The sequence below is a fragment of the Leopardus geoffroyi genome, chromosome X (genome assembly GCF_018350155.1).
Source record: "Leopardus geoffroyi isolate Oge1 chromosome X, O.geoffroyi_Oge1_pat1.0, whole genome shotgun sequence".
In the NCBI taxonomy this organism is placed as follows: Eukaryota; Metazoa; Chordata; class Mammalia; order Carnivora; family Felidae; genus Leopardus; species Leopardus geoffroyi.
In genome coordinates this window covers 72,865,914-72,887,641 of record NC_059343.1, presented here as the reverse complement: position 1 = coordinate 72,887,641, position 21,728 = coordinate 72,865,914, and the positions used below count along the sequence as shown (strand labels likewise).

At 36.0% G+C, this 21,728-nt stretch overlaps 1 protein-coding gene across 1 annotated transcript in view; it reads right to left on the bottom strand.

The window, feature by feature from the left end:
• DACH2 (dachshund family transcription factor 2) overlaps positions 1 to 21,728 on the bottom strand; it is an 804,038-nt gene that overhangs the window by 129,215 nt on the left and 653,095 nt on the right. The window contains exon 5 of the mRNA XM_045470953.1: positions 13,178 to 13,336. Coding sequence (XP_045326909.1) covers positions 13,178 to 13,336 — 159 coding nt within the window. The remainder of the gene's footprint in view (positions 1 to 13,177; positions 13,337 to 21,728) is intronic.

The window sequence follows — 21,728 nt, the reverse complement described above, 5'->3', positions numbered from 1 at the left end:
TGTGCGTGGTGTAAAAAATTGGTCCAGTTTCTTTCTTTTGCATGTTGCTGTCCAAGTTTACCAACACCATTTGCTAATGAGACTGTCTTTTTCCCATTGGATATATTTTTTCTACTTTGTCAAAGATTAGTTGACCATATAATTGTTGGTTCATCTCAAGGTTTTCTACTCTCACCTATGGATCTCTATGTCTATTTTTTGTGCTAGTCCCATACTGTTTTCATTACTACAGCTTTGTAATATAGCTTGATGTCTAGAATTGTGATGCCTCCTTCTTTGATATTATTTTTAAAGGTTGCTGTGGCCATTAAGGATCTTCTGTGGTTCCATACATATTTTCAGAGTGTTTGTTCTAGTTCTGTGAAAAGTACTAGTGGTATTTGGATAGAGATTGCATTAAATATGCAGATTGCTTTGGATAGTATAGACATTTAAACAATATTTGTTTTTCCAATTCATGAGCATAGAATGTCTTTCCATTTCTTCGTTTCATCTTAATTCCTTTCATAAGGGTTTTATACTTTTCAAGGTACAGGTTTTTCACTACTTTGGTAAGGATTATTCCTAGATACCTTATTTTTGGTGTAATTGTAAATGGGATTAATTATTTAATTTATTTTTCTGATGTTTCATTATTAGTGTATAGAAATGCAACAGATTTCTGTACATTGATGTATCCTGTGACTTTATTGAATTTGTTTATCAGTTCTAGCAGTTTTTAGGTGGTGCATTTTAGATTTTCTTTGTATAAGTTTCATGTCATCCATAAAAAGTGAAGGCTTTACTTCTTCCTTGCAGATTTAGATCACTTTTATTTCTTTTTTTGTTAGTTTTCTGATTGCTGTGGCTAGGAGTTCCAGTAGTATGTTAAACAACAGTTGTTAAAGTGGACATCCTTGTCTTCTTCCTTACCCATAGAGGAAAAGTCCTCAGGTTTTCCACATTGAGGATATTAGCTGTGGGGTTTTCATACAGGGCCTTTATTACATTGAGGTATGTTCCCTCAACCTACTTTGTTGAGAGTTTTTATCATGAATGGATGTTGTACTTTGTCAAGTGCTTTTCCTTAATCTATTGAAATGATTATATGATTTTTATCCTTTCTGTTATTGATGTTATGCGTCACCTTGATTGACTTGTGAATATAGAACCACTCTTGGAACCCAGGAAGAAAACTCATTTGATCATGTAGAAGATTTTTAAATGTGTTGTTGGATTTGATTTGCTAGAATTTTATTGAGAATTTTTCCGTATATGTTCATCAGAGATATTGGCCTGAAGTAGTCCTTTTATGTGGTGTTTTTATCTGGTTTTGGTATTAGGGTAATGTTGGCCTCATGGAATGAATTTGGAAGTTTTCCTTTCTTTTCTATTTTTTGGAATAGTTTGAGACAAATAGGTACTAGCTCTTCCTTAAAAGTTTGGTAGAATTCTCCTTTGAAGCCATCTGGTTCTGGACTTTTGTTTTATGGGAATTTTTTGATTACCGATTCAATTTATTTGCTGGTTATCAGTCTGTTGGAGTTTTCTATTTCTTCTTTTTTCAGTTTTGATACTTTCACGTTTCTAGGCATTTACCCTTTTCTTCCAGGTTGCCCAATTTCTTGGCATATAGTTTTTCATAATATTTTCTTATAATTGTGTTTCTGTGGTGTTGGTTGTTATTTCTACTCTCTCATTTGTGATTTTATTTAATTGAATCTTTTTTTTGTTTGTTTTTGATAAGTCTGGATAGATGTTTATCAATTTTATTGATTTTTTTCAAAGAACCATCTCCTGGTTTCATTTATGATCTATTATTGATTGAGTTTCTATATCATTATTTCTGCTCTAATCGTTATAATTTCCTTCCTCTCAATGGCTTCAGGCTTTTGTTGTGGTTCTTTATCTAGCTCCTTTAGGTATAAGATTATGTTATTTATTTCAGATTTTTCTCATTTCTTGAGGTACAACTGTAGTGCAAAATACTTCCCTCTTAGGACAACTTTTGCTACATCCTAAAAGTTTTGGACCATTTTGTTTGCATTTTCATTTGTTTCCATGTATTTTTTAATTTCTTTTTTGATTTCCTGGTTGACAATTCATTGTTTACTAGCATGCTGTTTAACCAACATATATTTATGGTGTTTCCAGTTTGTTTTTTTTCCTTAGCTTGACTACTAATTTCGTCACATGTGGTTAGGAAAGGTGGGTGGTATGGATTCAATCTTTTCATATTTATTAAGGTCTGTTTGGATGCCTAATATGTGATATATTATGGACAGTGTTCCATGTGCACATGAAAATAATACATATTCTGTTGTTTTAGGATGTAATGTTCTTCATATATCTGTTAAGTCAATCTGGTCCAGTGTGTCATTCAAAACTTTTGTTTCCTTGTTAATTTTATGTTTAGATGATCTGTCCATTGATGTAAGTGGGGTGTTAAAATCCCCTATTGTTGTATTATTATCAATTAATTACATTTTGTTTGTTATTAATTGTTTTATATATTTGGGTACTCACATGCTGCATGCATAAATATTTACAACTGTTGTATCTTCTACTTGGGTAGAAGTCTACTTTAATAAAGTCTACTTTATTATTTTGTAGTGCCTTTCTTTATCTTTCATTAACATTTTTTAAAATCTAGTTTGTCTAATATAAGTATAGCTATCCCGGCTTTTTGACATCCATTTGCATAAAAAATGTCCCTCTATCCCCTCACTTTCAATATTCCAGCGTCTTTAAATTAAAAATTAATATTTTCTGGCAGCATTTGGATTGGTCTTTTTTTATCCATTCTGACACCCTATGACTTTTGATTGGAGCATTTCGTCCATTTACATTCAAAATAATTATTGATAGATAAGTATTTGTTGCCACTTTATTACTTGTTTGTAATTGTTTCTGGATATTTTTTTTTATCCTTTCTTGCCTTTCTCTCCTTCATGTTTTGTTGATTTTTTTATTACTGATATATTTGGATTATTTTATCTTTATTCTTTGCATGTTTATTAGTGTTTTTTTTTTAATGTATGGTTACCATTAGGTTTATATGTATCTTCTTCTCTAAATAGCAGTCTATATTCAGTTGATGGTCATTAAATTTTGATGCCATTCTTTTCTCATCTCTCTTCTGTTTTAGGTATATATTATTATATTTTATATCCTTTTTTGTGTGAGTTCCTTGACAGAATTTTACGGTAGTATTCATATTTACTGCTTTGTTGTTTCCTACCTGTGTTACTTTTGGCCTCTCCTTTCTTCTAGATATGCCTTCTTTAATAATCCTTGCAGGGCCAGTTTAATGGTCATGAACTCCTTTAGTTTCTATCTGTCTGGGAAACTCTTTATCTCTCTTTCTATTCTGAATGATAGCCTTCCAGATATAGTATTCTTGGTTGCAGGTATTTCCCATTCAGTAATTTGAATATATCATGCCATTCCCTTTCTGGATTGCCAAATTTCTGTCGGGAAATCTCCAGTTAGCTTTATGGGTTGTCCTTTGTAAGTTAAGGACTTCTTTTGTCTTGCTGCTTTTAAGATTTCTTTTCTTTATCACTATTTTTGCAAATGTAATTACAATATGTCTTGGTATTGGCCTGCTTTTGTTGACTTTGATAGGAGTTTCCTGTACCTCCTGGATCTGAGCATCTGTTTCCTTTCCCAGATTAGGGAAGTGTTCAGCTATTATTTATTCAAATAAATTTTCTGCCCAGTTTTATCCCTCTTCTTTTCCTCAGACTCATATAATACAACTGTATAATGTTTGATAGAGTCACTGAGTTCCTTAAGTCTATTATCTTTTTGCATAATTCTTATTTTTCGCTTTTGCTCAACTTCATTTCTATCAATTACTTTGTGTTTTAGGTCATTAATTTCTCTGCTTTTTCCAATCTGTTCTCATTGCATCAAGCATGTTCTAGTAATCGTTTGTTGGACACTTCCTCTCTGATTTATTCTTTTTTTTAACTTTTATCTCTGTGATAAAGATTTCACTGATGTCTTCTAATCTTTTCTCAATCCCAGTGAGTATCCTTGTCATTGTTTCTTTAAATTTTCTATCATCCATGTTAATTATATCTTTTTCACTTAGATCCCTGGTTGTGGCCTTGTCTTGTTCTTTCATTTGGGATGATGTCCTCTCTCTTGAGATTGTCTTTGTCTCTGCCTTCTTCTGTGTTAGGCAAGGATATTATATGTCCTGCTTCTGAAATTAATGGCCTTTTGAAAAAGATGTTATGTAGAGTCAAGAGTCTGGTGAACCAGGGAATATCTCTGGTGTGTGTTTTATGTGCTCTGTTCTTGTGCTTTGGTTGCTCTTTCCCTCAGGCCAGTTGTCTGCAGAGGGTCTTCTTGCCTCCTGTGGGAGGTGTTTGGTCCCTGGTTTGAATGTGGTGAGTTCTAACTGGATGTATTCTGGTCTGCTTGTGAAATGAGCCCTGACAGCACCTCAAACAGAATGGAGGGTTCGCAAAACTCTCTGGAGGGGAAGAGGTGGTGTGGGCATGGCTTTGTGTGGGACTTCTGGGGGAGGGGCCCTCTGGGCTGGGATTGAGGCAAATGTGACTGAGTAGGGTGGTTCCACCATAGTGCAGGTGATGGTGCTTGGTGTAAGCATGTTAGGAACCCACTGTCAGTGCTACACTCTCAGGGATGTGCTCTGAGAACAGTGAATAATCTCCTGTGTGACTCAGGTGCTCTTCAGATCACTGTTTCCATGCTGTCCAGCCCTGGGCTGTTTGCCTGCCTTCTCTCCAGGAGCAGAGCAATACCCTCCAGGCTCTATTCCAGTCACACCCGCTGACTATTGATATTCTAGGCTTTAAGCCCTGCTGGTTGCAAGAACCCTCAAAATCCCATCCCTCTTTTTTTTCCATGCCAATGGCCATGGGGAAATATTCTCCATGTGCATTACCCTGTGTGATCCTCTCTCTTATGCCTTTGCCCAGAACCATGGATTCCTTCCTTCTGTAGCAGCTGTGATCTGTTTCTTCCCTAATCCTCATCTCTGTACTTACTACCTTCTTTGATGTGGCCTATTTTCTACCTTTGTGTAGTATTTTTCTGTCAGTCTTAAGGTGATTTCTGTGGTATTTAGGATGATTTGGTAGTTATGTAATTTTGTTTGTGGGATGAAGTGAGACTAGGGTCTTCTTAGTTTGCTACCATCTTCTAAACTCCATATAAGTTCTTTATATATTTTGGATATTTACACCTTATATGGTATATCATTTGCAAATATATCCTTCCCTTCAGTAGGTTGCCTTTTGTTTTTTTGACCATATAATTGTGGGTTTATTTCTAGGCTCTCTATTCTATTCCTTTGATCTATGTGTCTTAATTTTGTTACAGTGCCATTCTATTTTGATTATTACAGCTTTGTTGTGTGCCTTGAAACCTGTAATTGTGATACCTCCAGGTTTGTGTGTATGTGTGTGTGTTTATGATTGCATTAGGAAATTTGTGTCTTTTGTGGTGCCACAAAAATTTTAGTATTATTTGTTATAGATTTGTTAAAAGTGTTGGTATTTTGATAAATATTGCATTGAATCTCTAGATTGCTTTGGGTAGCATAGACATTTTAACAATATTGGTTCTTCCAATCAATGAGAATGGAATTTCTTTCCAATTGCTTGTGTCATCCTCAGTTTCTTTCCTGGGTGTTTTGTGTTTTCAGAGTACAGATCTTTTACCTCTTTGGTTAACTGTATTTCTAGGTATTTTATCCTAATTGGTGGAACTGTAAATGGATGGTTTTCATAAAATTTCTTTCTGCTCCATTGTTATTAGTGTATAGAAATGGTACCAATTTCTGGGTTTTAATTTTGTATCCTGCAACTTTATTGAATTAATTTATTCTAGTAGTCTTTTGGTGGAGTCTTTAGGGATTTGTGTATTTAGTATCATATCATGTGAAACTAATGAAATTTTTACTTCTTTCTTACCTATTTGGAAAATTTTAAATTTCTTTTTCTTGTCTTACTATTGTAGCTAGGATTTCCAGTTGATAAAAGTGACAAGATTAGACATCCTTTTTTGTTCTTAATCTTAGAGAAAATGCTTTCAGTTTTTCTTCACTAAAATGTTGGCTATGAGTTTTTCATATATGGCCTTTAAATTTAGAGCTATTTTCCCACAATACTCATTTTGTTGAGAATTTTCATCATGAACAGATTTTAAATTTTTTCAAATTCTTTTTTTGCATCTATTTAAATGATCATATTATTTTTATCCTTAGTTCTGTTCATGTGGTGTATGGTGTTGATTGACTTGTGAATATTGAACCATCTTTTCATCCCTAGAATAAATCCTACTTGATCTTGGTGAGTACTCCTTTTAATCTATTGTTGAATATGGTTTGCTAGTATTTTGTTGATGATTTTTGCATTTATGTACATCAGGGATATCAACCTGTAGTTTTCTTTTTTTATGGTGCCTGTCTGGTTTTGATACAGGAAAAGGATGGCCTTGTATAATGTACCTGAAAAACTTTATTCCTCTTCTATTTTTTTTGGAATATTTTGAGGAAAATATTACTGACTTTTCTTTAAATGTTTGGTAGTATTCACTTGTGAAGACATCTGGTCTGGAAGTTTTATTTTTTGGTAGTGTTTTGCATACTGATTCAATTTTGTTACTTGTTATCTGTATCTTCAGATTTTCTATTTCTTCATGGTCAAGTTTTGAAAGATTGTTGCCAGGAATTTATCCACTTATTCTAGGTTGTCCAATTTGTGACATATAATTTTTCATAATATTCTTTCATTATCTTTTGTATTTTTGTTGCCATATTTTTCTTATTTCTTCTTTGATTACTTAGCTAATGCACTGGTTGTTTAATATCATGTTATTTAACCTCCATATATTTGTATTTTTTCTAGTTTTATTCTTATGATTGATTTCTAGTTTCTTATTATTATGGTCAGAAAAGATGTGTAATATAATTTCAATCCTTTTTAAATTTACTGAAGCTTGCTCTGTGGCCTAACATGTTATCTGTTCTGGAAAATGTTGCATGTGCACTTGAAAAGAATGTGTATTCTGTTGTATTGGGATGGACTATGGTATGTATTTATTATGTCCATCTGGTCTAATGTATCATTCAAAGACATTGTTTACTTATTGATTGCCTACCTGAATGATCTATCCATTGATGTAAATAGTGTGTTTAAGTCTCATACCATTCCTGTATTAACATCTACTTCTCTATATTTGTCTAATTTTTGCTTATGTGTCTAAGTGGTCCAATGTACAGGCATAGATATTTAAAATTGTTGTATCTTCGTGTTGTATTGATCCCTTTTTTATTATTTAATGCCGTTCTGTATATGCTGTTTAGTCTCCATGTATTTTTGGATATTCCAGGTGTCTTTTTGTTAATTTTTAGTTTAATTCCATTACAACTAAGAGCATATTTTGTATGATTTCTATTCCATGAAGTACCTGTAATGTAATCTATCATTTTTTCCTTGTGCAAATAGGTGCTTTTCACAGTACTCATGGGCAGAAAAAGCTGCTCTGTGATTGTGTGGACTGATTGATTATATACTTTCAAGTTGGAGGGAGTAGAGATAAAGGAAGTTTCTAAAGGGATTTCCATATGTTAAAGAAGACTTACAGGATCCTGGAGGTCTATTGTAAAGCTAATTTGCTTTTTGCCTCTAGCATATCTAGTTTAGTGAATGTTCTATGTAAACTTAAGAAGAATGTATATTCTTCTATTGTTGGATGAAATATTCTATAAAAGTCCATTAGATCAGGTCAATTAATGGTGCTTTTCGATTCAATTATACCCTTCTTGAATTTCTGCCTCCTGAATATGCCCATTTCTGATAAAAGAGTATTGAGGTCTCCAACTAAAAGAGTGGATTCATCTATTTCTTCTGACAGTTCTATCAGTTTTTACCTCCATTTTTTGATACTCTGTTAATACAAGCAAACACATTAAGACTTAATATCTTCGCGAAGAATTGAGCTCTTTATCATTATGTAATACCCCTCTTCGTCCTTACAGTTTTTCTTGTTCTGAAATCTACTTGGTCTGAAATTAATATAGCTATACCTACTTTTGATTAGTGTTAAAATATTATATATTTCTCCATTCTTTTATTTTTTGATTGGAGCATTTAGTCCATTTACATTCAGAGTGATTATTGAAAGATATGAATTTAGTGCCATTCTGTTACCTGTAGAGACATTTTGTTTCTGATAATGTTCTCTGGTACTTTCTCGTCTTTGTTGCTTTTCTAGTCTTTGCTTCTAGCCTTTTTTTTTTTATCCTCCACTTAAAGACTCTTCCTTAAAATTGCAGCTTGCAGGGCTGGTTTAGTGGTCATGAACCCATTTAGTTTTTGTTTGGGAAACTATTTATCTCTCCTTCTATTCTGAATGACAGCCTTGCTGGATGATGAAGTCTTGGCTTCTGGGCACCTGGGTGGCTGTCAGTTAAGCATCCAACTTCAGCCCAGGTCATGATCTCTCAGTTTGTGAATTTGAGCCCTGCATCAGTCTCTGTGCTGACAGCTTGGATCCTGGAGCCTGCTTCAAATTCTGTGTCTCCCTCTCTCTCTGCCCTTCCCTCACTTGTGCTCTCTCTCTCTCTCTGAAAAATAGATAAACATTAAAAAATATTTTTAAAAAGATTTCTTGGCTGCATATTTTTTCCCATTCAGCACATTGAATATTTCCTGCCACTACCTTCTGGCCTGCTAAGTTTCAGTGAACATGTCTGCTGTTAACCTTATGTGTCTACCCTTGTTGTTTAAGGACCTTTTGTCTTTAGCTGCTTTCAGAATTTTCTCATCTTTGTATTTTTCAAGTTTCACTATGATATGTCATGGTATTGACCTGTTTTTGTTGATTTTGAGTGGAGTTTTCTGTGCCTCTTGGACTTGAATGTCTATTTCCTTCCCCAGGTTAGGAAAGTCCTCAGCTGTAATCTGTTCAAATAAACCTTCTGCCTCTTTTTCTTCCTGTTCTTATTCTGGGACTTCTATCATATGGATACTGTTTCATTTTATGGAATTACTAAGTTCTCTAAGTCTCCCCTCATTATCTATTAGTTTCCTTTCCCTCTTCTTTTCAGCTTCATTATTTTCCATAATTTTATCTTCTATATCACATATTCTCTCCTCTGCTTCTTCAATCCTCATTGTGACTGTATCCACTTGGTTTTGCATCTCAGTTACAACATTTCTTATTTCAGCCTGACTACTTTTTTAGTTCTTTGATCTCTGTAGCAAGGGTTTCTCTTGTGTTTTTTATGCTTTTTTCAAGCCCAGCTAGTAGTATTATGAATGTTTATCTAAATTCTTGTTCAGATATATTGCCTATATCTGTTTTGAGCAAGTCTCTGGCTGTGATTTCTTCTTGACCTTCATTTTGGGGAGAATTACTCCTTGTCATTCTGGCTAAATTTTTGTCTTTTGCAGGTTTTATAAGCTTGTTATGTTTCCTGCACCTGAGAGTAATGTTATATTAAAAAGGGGACATACGCTATCCAGGACCTGGCACATTAGGAAGTGTTCTGGTGTATGCTGTGTGCACTCTGCTGTTGTTTTTTGGTTGCTTTTTCCTACTGGTCAGTCCTGTGCAGAGCACCTCCTTGATTGCAGTGAGGAGTGTTTGGATTTTTAACTAAGTACCCTTTGACTTGTTTATTAAACAAATAAATAGAAAAAAAGGGGGAAAAAAAAAAAACAAACCCTGATCACCCAAAACAGAAAAGGAAAGGGAACAACAAAAACAACAACAATAACAACAACAACAACAAAACAGAGAATCAAAAAAACTATAAGGCTGCACTGGGCTCTGCACTGGCAGCACAGAGCCTGCTTAGGATTCTCTTTTTCCCTCTTTCTGCCTCCCCCCACTTGCATTGTCTCTGTCTCTCTCAAAATAAATAAATAAACTTGAAAAAAGAATAAGAAAAATATGTATTATTTACCTTAATTTATTCCTTCTCTAACATTCTTTCTTTATGTAGATATAGGTTTCTGACCTATATTATTTTCCTTCTCCTTATAGATCTTCTTTTAACATTTTTACAGGGCAGATCTTTGGTATGATAATAAATTCTCTCAACTTTTGTTTGAGAAAATCTCTATTTCTGTCTTCACCTTTGAAAGGAATTTTCAGAATTCATAATTTTAGGTTGGTGTTTTATTTTTTCTTTCAAGTAGTCACACCACTGTATTTAATACCACTGTATTCTTGTTTGCCTGGTTTCTGAAGTGAAGTTCAATGTAATTCTTATCCTTGTTCCTCTATGGGTAAGGAGAATTTATTTATCTCTGAATTTTTTAAAAAAGATTTTCTCTTTGTGTTTGATATTCCAGTGTGACTATAATATGCATAGGTGTAGCCTTTTTTTTATATTTATTCTTCTTAGTATTCTCTGAGCTTTCTAGAGCTTTTGTCTGGTGTCTCTCATTAAGTTTGGAAAATTTTCAGTCCTTGTTTCTTTAAACATTTCTTCTGTTCCTTTGCCTCACTCTTATTATTTTCATATTCCTATTACATTTATGCTACACTGTTTGTAATTGCTGCACAATAATTGTATATTCTATTCTGGGTTTTGTTTCCCAATCTTTGCACCACATTTATTTCCATTTTGGGAAGTTTCTATTGACATACTTCAATTGTTGACTTTGGTCTACTGATGAGCCCATTAAAGGTATTCATTTTTTTGGAGTGTTTTTGAGCCAGTATTTACTTTAGCTTCTCAATTTTCATCTCTACTTACATTTCCCATGTATTGTTTTTTTATTCAAGTATAATTAACATACAGTTTTAATATCCCCTGGTAGTCTTGTATGTTTTCCCTTCTTTTAAGCATACTAATCATAGTTATTTTAAAATCTCAGTCTGATAATTCTAAAATATGTGCTATATAGAATTCTGGTTCTGATGTTTGCTTTATCTCTTCAGACTGTGTTTTTTGCCTTTTTCACACCTTGTAAGTTTTGTTTTAAAGCCAGAAATGGTATATTAGCTAAAGAAAACTGAAACAAGCATGCCTCTAGTGGAAGGCTTTATTTTTATCTGTCTGAAAATTAGGTTATGTTTACTATTTGCTGTACCTGTTATATTAGTAGCTGTCATTTCTCATCCTCCTGTTATCTTTGGTGTATCCTAGAGAATCAAATTCAGTTCATTCTGAGGATTTCAGTTCTTTCCATTGTAATCCACTGTTCTTATACAGAGCCCTATTGTGGTTGTGGTAAAATGTGTAGGGAGGAGAAAGATGTGATCAGGTCTCAATCTTTGAGCCTGTGTCCTCGGGCTATGACTTTCACAAGTGCTCTTTAGCTTTTTCCATCTTAGGTAAGACAGAAAGGCTAGAGGTGACTAGAGTTGAGTATTTCTTTCCCCATAGGTGTGGTAAAGTCCCCTCCCTAAGGAATGTGGTAAGAAAAGACCTCAAGATAAGGGAAGGCAACCTGGCTAAGTGCATAAGTGACATCCCTCAAGACCCTGTAACATGAGACCACCCAATCAGACTGTATGTCTATATGTTACCCATATATGGGAGACAATGAAGTAGAAAATGCATAAAAGGCTACATCACCCCACATTTGGCATTTGGGGCTCAGTCTTTTGGAAAAGAACCCTCTGAGTCCCTGTCAACATGAACAAAGTTGCTTTCTGGAAAGAAAAGTCTCAGTGTCTTGACTGTGAGGAGGCTGCTACACAGGAAATGCTAAAGGGGCTGGAGTTATGCATCTCCTTTCCCTTATATCAATGACTACAGGGTGGTGGATTTTTATCCTTTCCCCCACATCAGTTAGGCTCTGTTAAAAAGAAAGTAGTTTAACTTTGGTAAAATAGTTTCCTTTGAGGGCAAGGCTTTGTTAAGGAGAACAGAACATTCTGGGCATATTTTGAAATGGGTATTTTCCTTGTCTCCCAGCCAGAAACATGAGGGGAATTTTCTCAAGTCTTCACCTTGAGAACCTGATGGGGTTTCTGGAGGTAGAACTCATTAAAGTGTAGTGATCCACTAAGGATTGGCCCCCAGGGGTTTTTATCTCTCATCTAAGTTCACACTGAGTCTCCAGCAATTTAAATGTTTCTACCAGGGTCCAGCTGTGGCTTCTGTTCCCTGTAAACTCTGATTCTCTGTTTCTGCCTATCTCTCCAGTTTTGGAGATAGCCCTGCCCTGTGAACTCAATCTCTGATGGATTTAAAGGAGTTGTTGATCTTGCTTTGAGGAGGAGTAACAACTTCTAAACTCTTTAAATGTCAGACCAGAAACCAGAAGTCTTATAAGTTCCTCTACTTTATGAAATAAGTCTACTTTAATCAGGCTTTTTTTTTTTTTTTACTTCTCATAAGATATTTATAACTTTTCTGGCATTTATTTATTTACCTTTGTTTAACATTCTATTTTATGGGACCTTTCACATTTGAGTTTATAATATCTTTAAAGTAAGACCCTATAACTTATTTTATATGCTTCATAACTGATTAATTTCATTAAGATTTATAATATTGTGTTAAAATATCTAAGAATTCCTCTGTTCTGTTGTTTTAATCTTAGGGTTTAGTGAGAGAATGAATATCTCAAGTAAAGGAATAATGTAAGTTTTCTTTCACATTCCTGCTTACAAGTAAAGTAAAATTTTAGTCCAGTAATGTATATCAGTCATTTTTCTGCAGAAAGAGTTTTGAGTTTTTGAAGTTCCTAAAAATCATCATCTAAACCTGAATTTGTATCCATTAGCTGTAGTTTGATTGCTGAGTAATAATACTTACAATTTATGCAGTAATTACTATATACAAGTCACTGTTAAAAGCTTCTTTTATTATTTTTAACTTTCACAGTAACCTTACTAAATGGGTATATATTATTTTCCTACTTTATAGTTGTGAACACTGAGACCTGTAAAAGTTAGGTGAAACCTCCAAAGTCAAACAGTAGTATGGAATTCAAAAGATTTGGATTTCAAACCTAAGTTTATGTGACTATAGCCAACTTTCTTAATTACTCTGCTACATAGCCTCTTGATCTATCTCTACTCTATAAATCCCACACTTTCAAATGAATCCCTATTTACCCTTCTAACTTCAAACTGTTAAACCTTATTGAAGAAAAATGTACTAGCCCTGCTAGCCAAAGGTGTCCAATTGGTCTTGCGTAGTATTTTTTTTTTTTCAAAACACCAAGTTTTGAAATTACATCATACATACTATTGGTCAGTAGGTTGTTCTGCTGCAGTGGATTGAGGGTAGAAGCACCCCCAAGACCTGGCTGGTTAGACAGGGCTGCATGAGTAAGTCCATGTTGGGGTCCAGGAGCAGCAAGAGGAGACTGCAACTTATCCTTATCCAAGGAGGATTCACTTTCACCTGAAAAACATTTGTATGAACAGACTGCAATTTGACAACTTTCCATGAGAAGGCTTTGTGAAAATTCCCTTTTTAGAGTTTATTAGTCTTACTTCTTAGGAAAGTATGATTAGCGTAGATAACTCATTTTAATAATGATTTCAAAAACTTTAATAACCTAGGATTTTAGCTGCCTCTGAGAAGACTAAACAACACTTACTAATGGTCTATTTACAAGCAATCTAAACAAATCTGGGATCATAATGAATTAGCGCTATCGAAAGTGCTAATATGTTGAAAACCATTAACTGACCACTACAGCCTCCCATTCCAATGCTTTACCATACACGTATAAAGTTTTAATGAAGAATAGTTGTTATTAACTCACAAAGAATACACTCATTAATAAGAGCATGATAACATGCAAAAATATGTGGTAAAAAACAAAGTGATCAGTTACTTTGTTCTCAGATCTGGTCTTACAGAGGCTAATCTCTTCATACACAGCAGGCTTTTGTACAAAAAAAAAAAAAACTGAATAAAACATAAAACCATGGCCCCCAATTTGAAACTGTACTCTACTTTGATCTTCCACCCTAGAGAATGAAGAAAAGTGTGTGTAAAGTGCAGACTACTATATTATTATAATGATCTGCAACAACATAGCTACTTAATCTGGGATTTAGAATACTGTGGAGACAGAACCATTGCTTGAAGTCATATGCAAAACAACCACAGAATTATCTCTAGGGCATCTTTTTAAGCACAATGCTTCAAAAAGAGGAGTAAGGGTTGAATTCCAATCGCTGCAGTAGCAAACTATCTGGCTTTAGAAAAGAAAATGTATGGGTTGCCCATATATTTGTTTGATTTGGTTAATTTATTCAGGGGTAAGTGGTTCTACTACCATTCCCATTCTGGGATTGTGACATTAGTATCTCTATTTGTATTACTCTATGTTTTCAGATCCAGTTGGTATTCTTCCTGAAGATTTAAAATCTATTTAAGCAAACTGTCTGCTAGAATCTCTGAGAGGTTTCTTTTTTAACCTTTTTATGCACTCATCTACTCTTACCCAGCTTTGGGAATCTCCCCCTCAGGACTCTTCAAGCTCCCTTGTGGCTGAAGTAAATCTCTAATCCTAAAGTGAGAGTCTTGGCCAGTTTCCAGCTAGATAAGTTTCATTAAAAAAAAAAAAAAACAAAACCAGATTCTCCAGCAATGTATATAAACCCTGAGGGGTACGTGTCCCTGCCTATATGAATGAAGCTTTTTTAATCAAATGGGGAAGAAATAAGTAGCTAATTGTTCTGTTTTTGATATAAGCCATTCAGTTAGCATGCATGGAAGCTTAGAAGGTAGGAAATTTGGTTGAATATGATAGCAATGGCTTAATGGACCTGAAAGCATTTTCCTGATCATGTTGAAGCTTGGTGTATTCGTTGAAAACACACCACACTCCTATGATTACCCCAATGGTTCTCTCTTTTCATCCAGATGTTTGCTGCTGTAAAGTTACTGCCTAGGAGCAGGGAGGTAATTTATGATTGATGCATTGATAGAATCTTACATTAACAAATTTGAAATTCCAATTATGATCAATAAGATATTGTTATGCTTTAATGAACAGGAATGGTGAGGTGAAGGGAAGGATTTTAATAAATAATTCAAGAAACCACATTGCAACAGTGACAATTCTTTACAAAAACATTGCACCAATAAACAGGATTAATACCAGAAAATGCAAAAACTTGAGAGATCAATTGTTGAGCAAAACCAGAACCACTCCATCATTTTAATACTATGTCCAAGGTATAAATTACCTTATTATTCCAGAACTGCACATTGTAAAATGATTAGCAAAACATTGACAAAGAAAGGTAGATTTATAAGACACTAAATTATATCAATGATATTAACATGGTATAGTACAATCACAGCAACAACAATATACATAAATATTAGGATTAAATTTATGCCAATTTTTATAAATTGAAAATCTCTTAGTCCACATTTAATATTGAATGGTATATTACAACTCAATACCCCCCAAAACAAATAATACAATTACAAATGGGCAGAAAACATGAAGACACTTTTCTCCAAAGAAGACATCCAGATGGCCAGCAGACAAATGAAAAGATGCTCAATATCACTCATCAAGAGGTAAATGCAAATCAAAACCACAATGAGATATCACCACACACCTGTCAGAATGGCTAAAATCAAAACCACAGGAAACAAAAAAAAAGTGTTGGTGAGGATGCAGAGAAAGAAGGAATCCTCTTGTACTGTTGGTGGAAATGCAAATTAGTTCAGCCACTCTAAGAAACAGTATAAATGTTCCACAAATTATTAAAAATAGGGGCGGTTTGGTGGCTCAGTCAGTTAAGTGTCTGGCTCTTGATCTTGGTCCAGGTCATGATCTTGTGTTTCATGGTATCGAGCCCCATCTGGACTGATGGTTCAGAGCCTGCTTGGGATTCTCTCCCTCTTTCTCTACCCCTCCTCCGTTTGTGTTCTCTCTCTCAAAATAAATTTTAAAACTTTAAAAAATTAAAAGAATAGAACTACCCTATTATCCAAGAATCACACTACTGGGTATTTACCCAAAGAATACAAAAATACTATTTCAAAGGGATACATGTACCTGATGTTTATAGCAGCATTATCTATAGCCAAATGATGGAAACAGTCCAAGTGTCCACTGATTGATGAATGGATAAAGATGTGATATATCATGACAAAAACAAATTAGCAAAGGGGAAAATAGAGAAAAAATCCAAAAAAAAGAGATTCTTAATTATAGAGAAGAAGGTGGTGGTGGTTATGGACTTGGGGCAGGGGGCAGTGAGGGCATGGGTTAAATAGGTGATGGGGATTAAGGAGTGCACTTGTGACAAGCACATATTTCAAATAAATTTGAATAGAAATGTTTTTTTAAACCTTATTAAAGAATTCCAAGTGTATGCTTTGTTGACAGTTTTAGATGAATGTTTCCCAACAACTCTCTTCTTTTTAATTATTGTGTTAAAAATGATAGGAAGGTGGTTACCAGCTATTCCCATCTTCACTGAATATAGCTATAAGAAATTATGCTGCTTCCCGAAGGCAACTGTATATGAAGTGAGTGTAGGACACTTTTTATATTTGAAATATGTGATGTATATAATATTAGACTAAAACTTAATATACCTTTTATTTTATTTTTATTTATTTTATTTTCATCATGGTAAGTGTACTATTTAATCTGCATCCCCTATTTCCCTCACCTACCTCTCCTCTGGTTTGTTATCTATGTCTATTTCTCTCTCTCTCTCTCCCTCCCTCCCTCCCTCCTTCCCTCCCTTTGCTCATTTAGTACATCTGATTTTAACATCCACTGCCTTTAAAGCTAAAACATTATTTTTGTCAATCTATTCTAGGGTCAAACATTTTTATCACTGTGTGGGGGGAGGGCTTGAATATCCACTTTCTTTTTTCTATTATCTATCTATCTATGTATCTACCTATCTATATTAGTGTGCTAGTGTTGCCATAACAAAAGATGACATATTATAGACTGAATGCTTGTGTTCCCCCAAATTCATATGTTTAATCTTAATCTCCAATGTGATCATATTGGGAGATGGAGCCCTTAGGAAGTGATTAGGTCATGAATGGGATAAATGCCTTTATAAAATAGATGACAAACAGCTCCTGAGACCCCTTATGCCATGGGAGGACACATGAACAAGAAAATGGGCCTCACCAGACACTGAATCTTCTAGTCTATGATATTTTTATTATGCGTTTTTGTTATGGCAGTCCAAAAGGACTAAGACAACACAGAATGGGCAGTTTACCAACCAAATTTATTTTCTTGCAGTTTTAGAGGCTAAAGGTCCAAGATCAAAATGTCAGCAGGTTTGGATTATCCTGAGGCCTTTCCTCTTTTTTTTTTTTTTTAATTTTTTTTCAATGTTTATTTATGTTTGGGACAGAGAGAGACAGAGCATGAACGGGGGAGGGGCAGAGAGACAGGGAGACACAGAATCGGAAAAAGGCTCCAGGCTCTGAGCCATCAGCCCAGAGCCTGACGTGGGGCTCGAACTCACGGACCGCGAGATCGTGACCTGGCTGAAGTCGGACGCTCAACCGACTGTGCCACCCAGGCGCCCCTGAGGCCTTTCTTCTTAACTTACAGGTAGCCACCTTCTCACTGTTTCCTTATATGGTCTTTCCTTTGTGTGCACACATCCCTGGTAACTCTTTGTATGTCAAAAATTTTCTTTTTATAAGGATACCAGTCATATTGGATTAGGACTCTCATTTTGATTTAAACACACTTTTAAAGATGCTATCTCCAAATATGGACCATTGTGAGGTAATGATGGTTAGTACTTCAACAAATGAATTTTGGAGAGACACATTTCATCCCATAATACTAGAGTAAGCACCCTTTATTGAACCAGATCACACTTGCTTTCTGAAGCAATCCTTCTAATAAAGAGGAAAAAAAAAACTGGATAGCATGGCAACAAGGCATGTCTTAGAAACTGAGTATGAAGTGGTTTAGGGAAGCCTCATCAAAACCTTCACCTTTACTTCAAGAAAATATGTGTTACAACAGGGTCACTGCCCTTAAAGAGACACCAGCCTCCAAAAAGGCAACATTAAAATAGCAGCTTACACAATACTGAGGGAAAGGGGAGAGAGATCTGTTCGTACTGATATTGGAATATGAAAATGAGGGAGCTGGAAGGTGCTATTTTCCTCACCTTCCCCCTAGCATAAACACAATGCCAACTGCAGGAGGATAGGTGGCACAGACACTTTCTACCTAACATACTAGCAATACACCAGCACATTTCTTCTGGGGACTGATCTACTCCAAGTCTGTTAGCCTCAGCTCTGGGCTCAGGGAAATTTTTATTAAAGCTGCACATTCACTACATGTAGCCACCAGGTGCACAACTGCCACCATGCACTGTGCCAAGTCACCTCTTAGCAACAACCCAAATCACTATGCCATTCCCAGCTGTGCCCAGCCATTGCCAAGCTCAGGACACAGCCTCATACCCACAGTGACAATGGTGTACAGAACCTCAACAGCCACAGTGCTTGGAGGGATACAGCAAAGGACTAGTGGCTCAGCACAAATTTTGCCAACATGCTGCCCCACAGCCAAATTCCCCCACATGCATACCCGCTCAAAGCTGGCCTTCTTGGGTCCCATTAACACCACAGAGAGCAAGCACAGCCTACAACAGGCAGAGAGACAGTGCAAATTATTGCACTGAAAGGAAAAGGGACTCAGACACAACAGCAGGACAAAAGCAATACACATAGAATACTCTCCTGAAGTGCTAGCTTCTGCTGAACATAGGACACTGCACTGCAGGGAATTCCAGGATTCTTCTTCATAAAGTCTTGACCTTCAAGAGCAGAAGACATAAATGCCTTTCTTTACACAAAGAAACAGACAGAAGAGCTGACAAAATGAGTAGACAGAGAAATTTATCCCAAATGAAAGAATGAGACAAGGCCACAGCCAGATATCTAAGTGAAACAGATATAAGTAACATGCCTGATAGAGAATATAAAGCTATGATCATAAGGATACTCACTGGACTTGAGAAAAGAGTGGAAGACATGAGTGACACCCTTAACACAGAGATAAGGAACAACAGAACAGAGATAAAGGACTCAAGAACAATATGAGAAACATGCCTGATGGGATGAACAGCAGGCTGGAAGGAGAGATATGAGTTAATTACATAGAGAGAGCAATGGATATTAATCAAGCTGAAAAAAAAGACAGAAAAAATATGCAAAATGAGAAAAGACTTAGGGAACTCAGTGACCCCATCAAATATAATAACATTTGTACAATAGGAGTTCCATAAGAAAAGAGAGAAAAGGGAGCAGAAAATTTATTTGAAGAAATAATAGCTGAAAACTTCCTTAATTTGGGGAAGGAAACAGACATCAAGATCAAGGAGGCACAGAGAAATCCTATCAAAATCAAAAAAAGCACACCCTACACCAAAATATATTGTAATCAAATTGGGGAAATATAGTGGTGAAGAAAGAATCTTAAAAACATCAAGACAAAAGAAGACAGCAACTTATTAGGGAAAACCCATAAGGCTAGCAGGAGATTTCTCAACAGAAACTTGGGAAACCAGAAGAAAGTGGCATGATATATTCAATGTGCTGAATGGGAAAAAACTGCAGCCCAAAATATTCCATTCAGTAAGACTATCATACAGAATAGAAAGAGAGATAAATAGTTTCCCAAACAAAAACTAAATGAGTTCATAACCACTAAACCAGCCCTGCAAAAAATACTAAAGGGGACTCTTTCAGTAGAAAGGAGAGGCCAAAAGTGACAGTATAAATGTAGGAAATGCAAAACTAGTAAAAAATGAATATTTCTGCAAAAAAGTCAAAGAACTCACAAAATAAACGATATAAACTATAACAACATATACCTAAACATGGGAAAGATAAGGATAAAAAATGAGTTCAAATTTGACCATCAACTTAATATAGGCTGCTATACGCAGAAGGGGTTATATACAAACCTAATGGTAACCATATATCCAGAACAACTAATAAATATGCAAAGATTAAAGAGAAAGAAATCCAAATGTATAAAGAAAATCAGCAAACCGCAAAACCGAAAAAGACAAGAAAGGATCAAAGAAAGTCTTCAGAAACAATTACAAAGCAAATAATAAAGTGATAATAAACACATATCTATCAGCAATTACTTTGAATGTAAATGGACTAAATGCTTCAATCACATGACATAGGATGTGATAATGCATTAAAAAAAGGAACAGCCATCTAGTGGTGCCTACAAGAGACACATTTCAGACCTAAGACAATTATAAATTGAAAGTGAGGAAATTGAGAAATGTTTATCATGCAAACGTATGTCAAAGAAAGGTGGAGTAGGGCTTAGGAGGACACTGGGATCACCGCGTCCTGCTGATCACTTAGATTCCACCTACACCTGCCTAAATAACCAAGAAAACCTCCAGAAGACTAGCAGAACGGAGTCTCCAGAGCCAAGCACAGATGAGAGGCCCATGGAAGAGGGTAGGAAGGGCGGCAAGGCGGTGGGTACTACACGGACTGGTGGGAGGGAGCCGGGGCAGAGGGGCAGCCTGCCAGCCAAGCAGATGCCCTGAGTCTGGCTGGAAAAAGCAGAGGGGCCAGACAGAGTGTGTTCTGAAAGCAACCAGGACTTGACATCTGGAAGGTTATAAGCTAACAGCTCTGCTCAGAGAACGGGAGGGCTGGAGGACAAAAGGAGGGAGAGATGTTGAGCCACTGACGACAGAGCTCAGCTTGGCGGGGAACAAAGGCGCTAGCCAGCGCCATCTCCCTCGCCCATCCCCCAGCCAAAATCCCAAGGGAACCAGTTCTTGCCAGGGAACTTGCTTGCACCGTGCAAAACCCAATGCTATGCTTCTGCGGATTCCCAAAGGAAAAGCAAGCTGAGCCTGCCTCTCCCGCCCCTGTGCACCTTGCCAATCCACCCCAGCTAAAACGCCAGATCCCCAGCACCACAAGTCTGGCAGTGTGCAAGTAGCCCAGATGGGCCACGCCACACCACAGTGAATCTGGCCCCTAGGAGAGGGGAAGAGAAGGTACACACCAGTCTGACTGTGGCCCCAGCAGTGGGTTGGGGGCAGACATCAGGTCTGACTGTGGCCCTGCCCACCAACGCAAATTATTCAAGACAGCACAGGGGAAGTGCCCCGCAGTACCGCACCACTCCAGGGACTATCCAAAATGACGAAATGGAAGAAATCCGCTCAAAAAAAGTCCAGGAAATAACAACAGCTAACGAACTCATCAAAAAGGATTTAAACAATATAACAGAAAGTGAATTTAGAATAATAGTCATAAAATTAATCGCTAAGCTTGAAAAGAGTATAAAGGACAGCAGAGAATCTCTTGCTACAGAGATCAAGGGACTAAGGAACAGCCAGGAGGAGCTAAAAAATGCTATTAATGACCTGCAAAATAAAATGGAGACAACCACGGCTCAGATTGAAGAGGCAGAGGAGAGAATAGGTGAACTAGAAGATAAAATTATGGAAAAAGAGGAAACTGAGAAAAAGAGAGATAAAAAAATCCAGGAGTATGAGGGGAAAATTAAAGAACTAAGTGATGCAATAAAGAGAAATAATCTATGCATAACTGGTATTCAATAGGAGGAAGAGAGAAGGAAAGGTGCTGAAGGTGTACTTGAAGAAATAATAGCTGAGAACTTCCCTGAACTGGGGAAGGAAAAAGGCATTGAAATCCAAGAGGCACAGAAACTCCTTTCAGACGTAACTTGAATTGATCTTCCACATGACATATCATAGTGAAACTGGCAAAATACAAGGATAAAGAGAAAATTCTGAAAGCA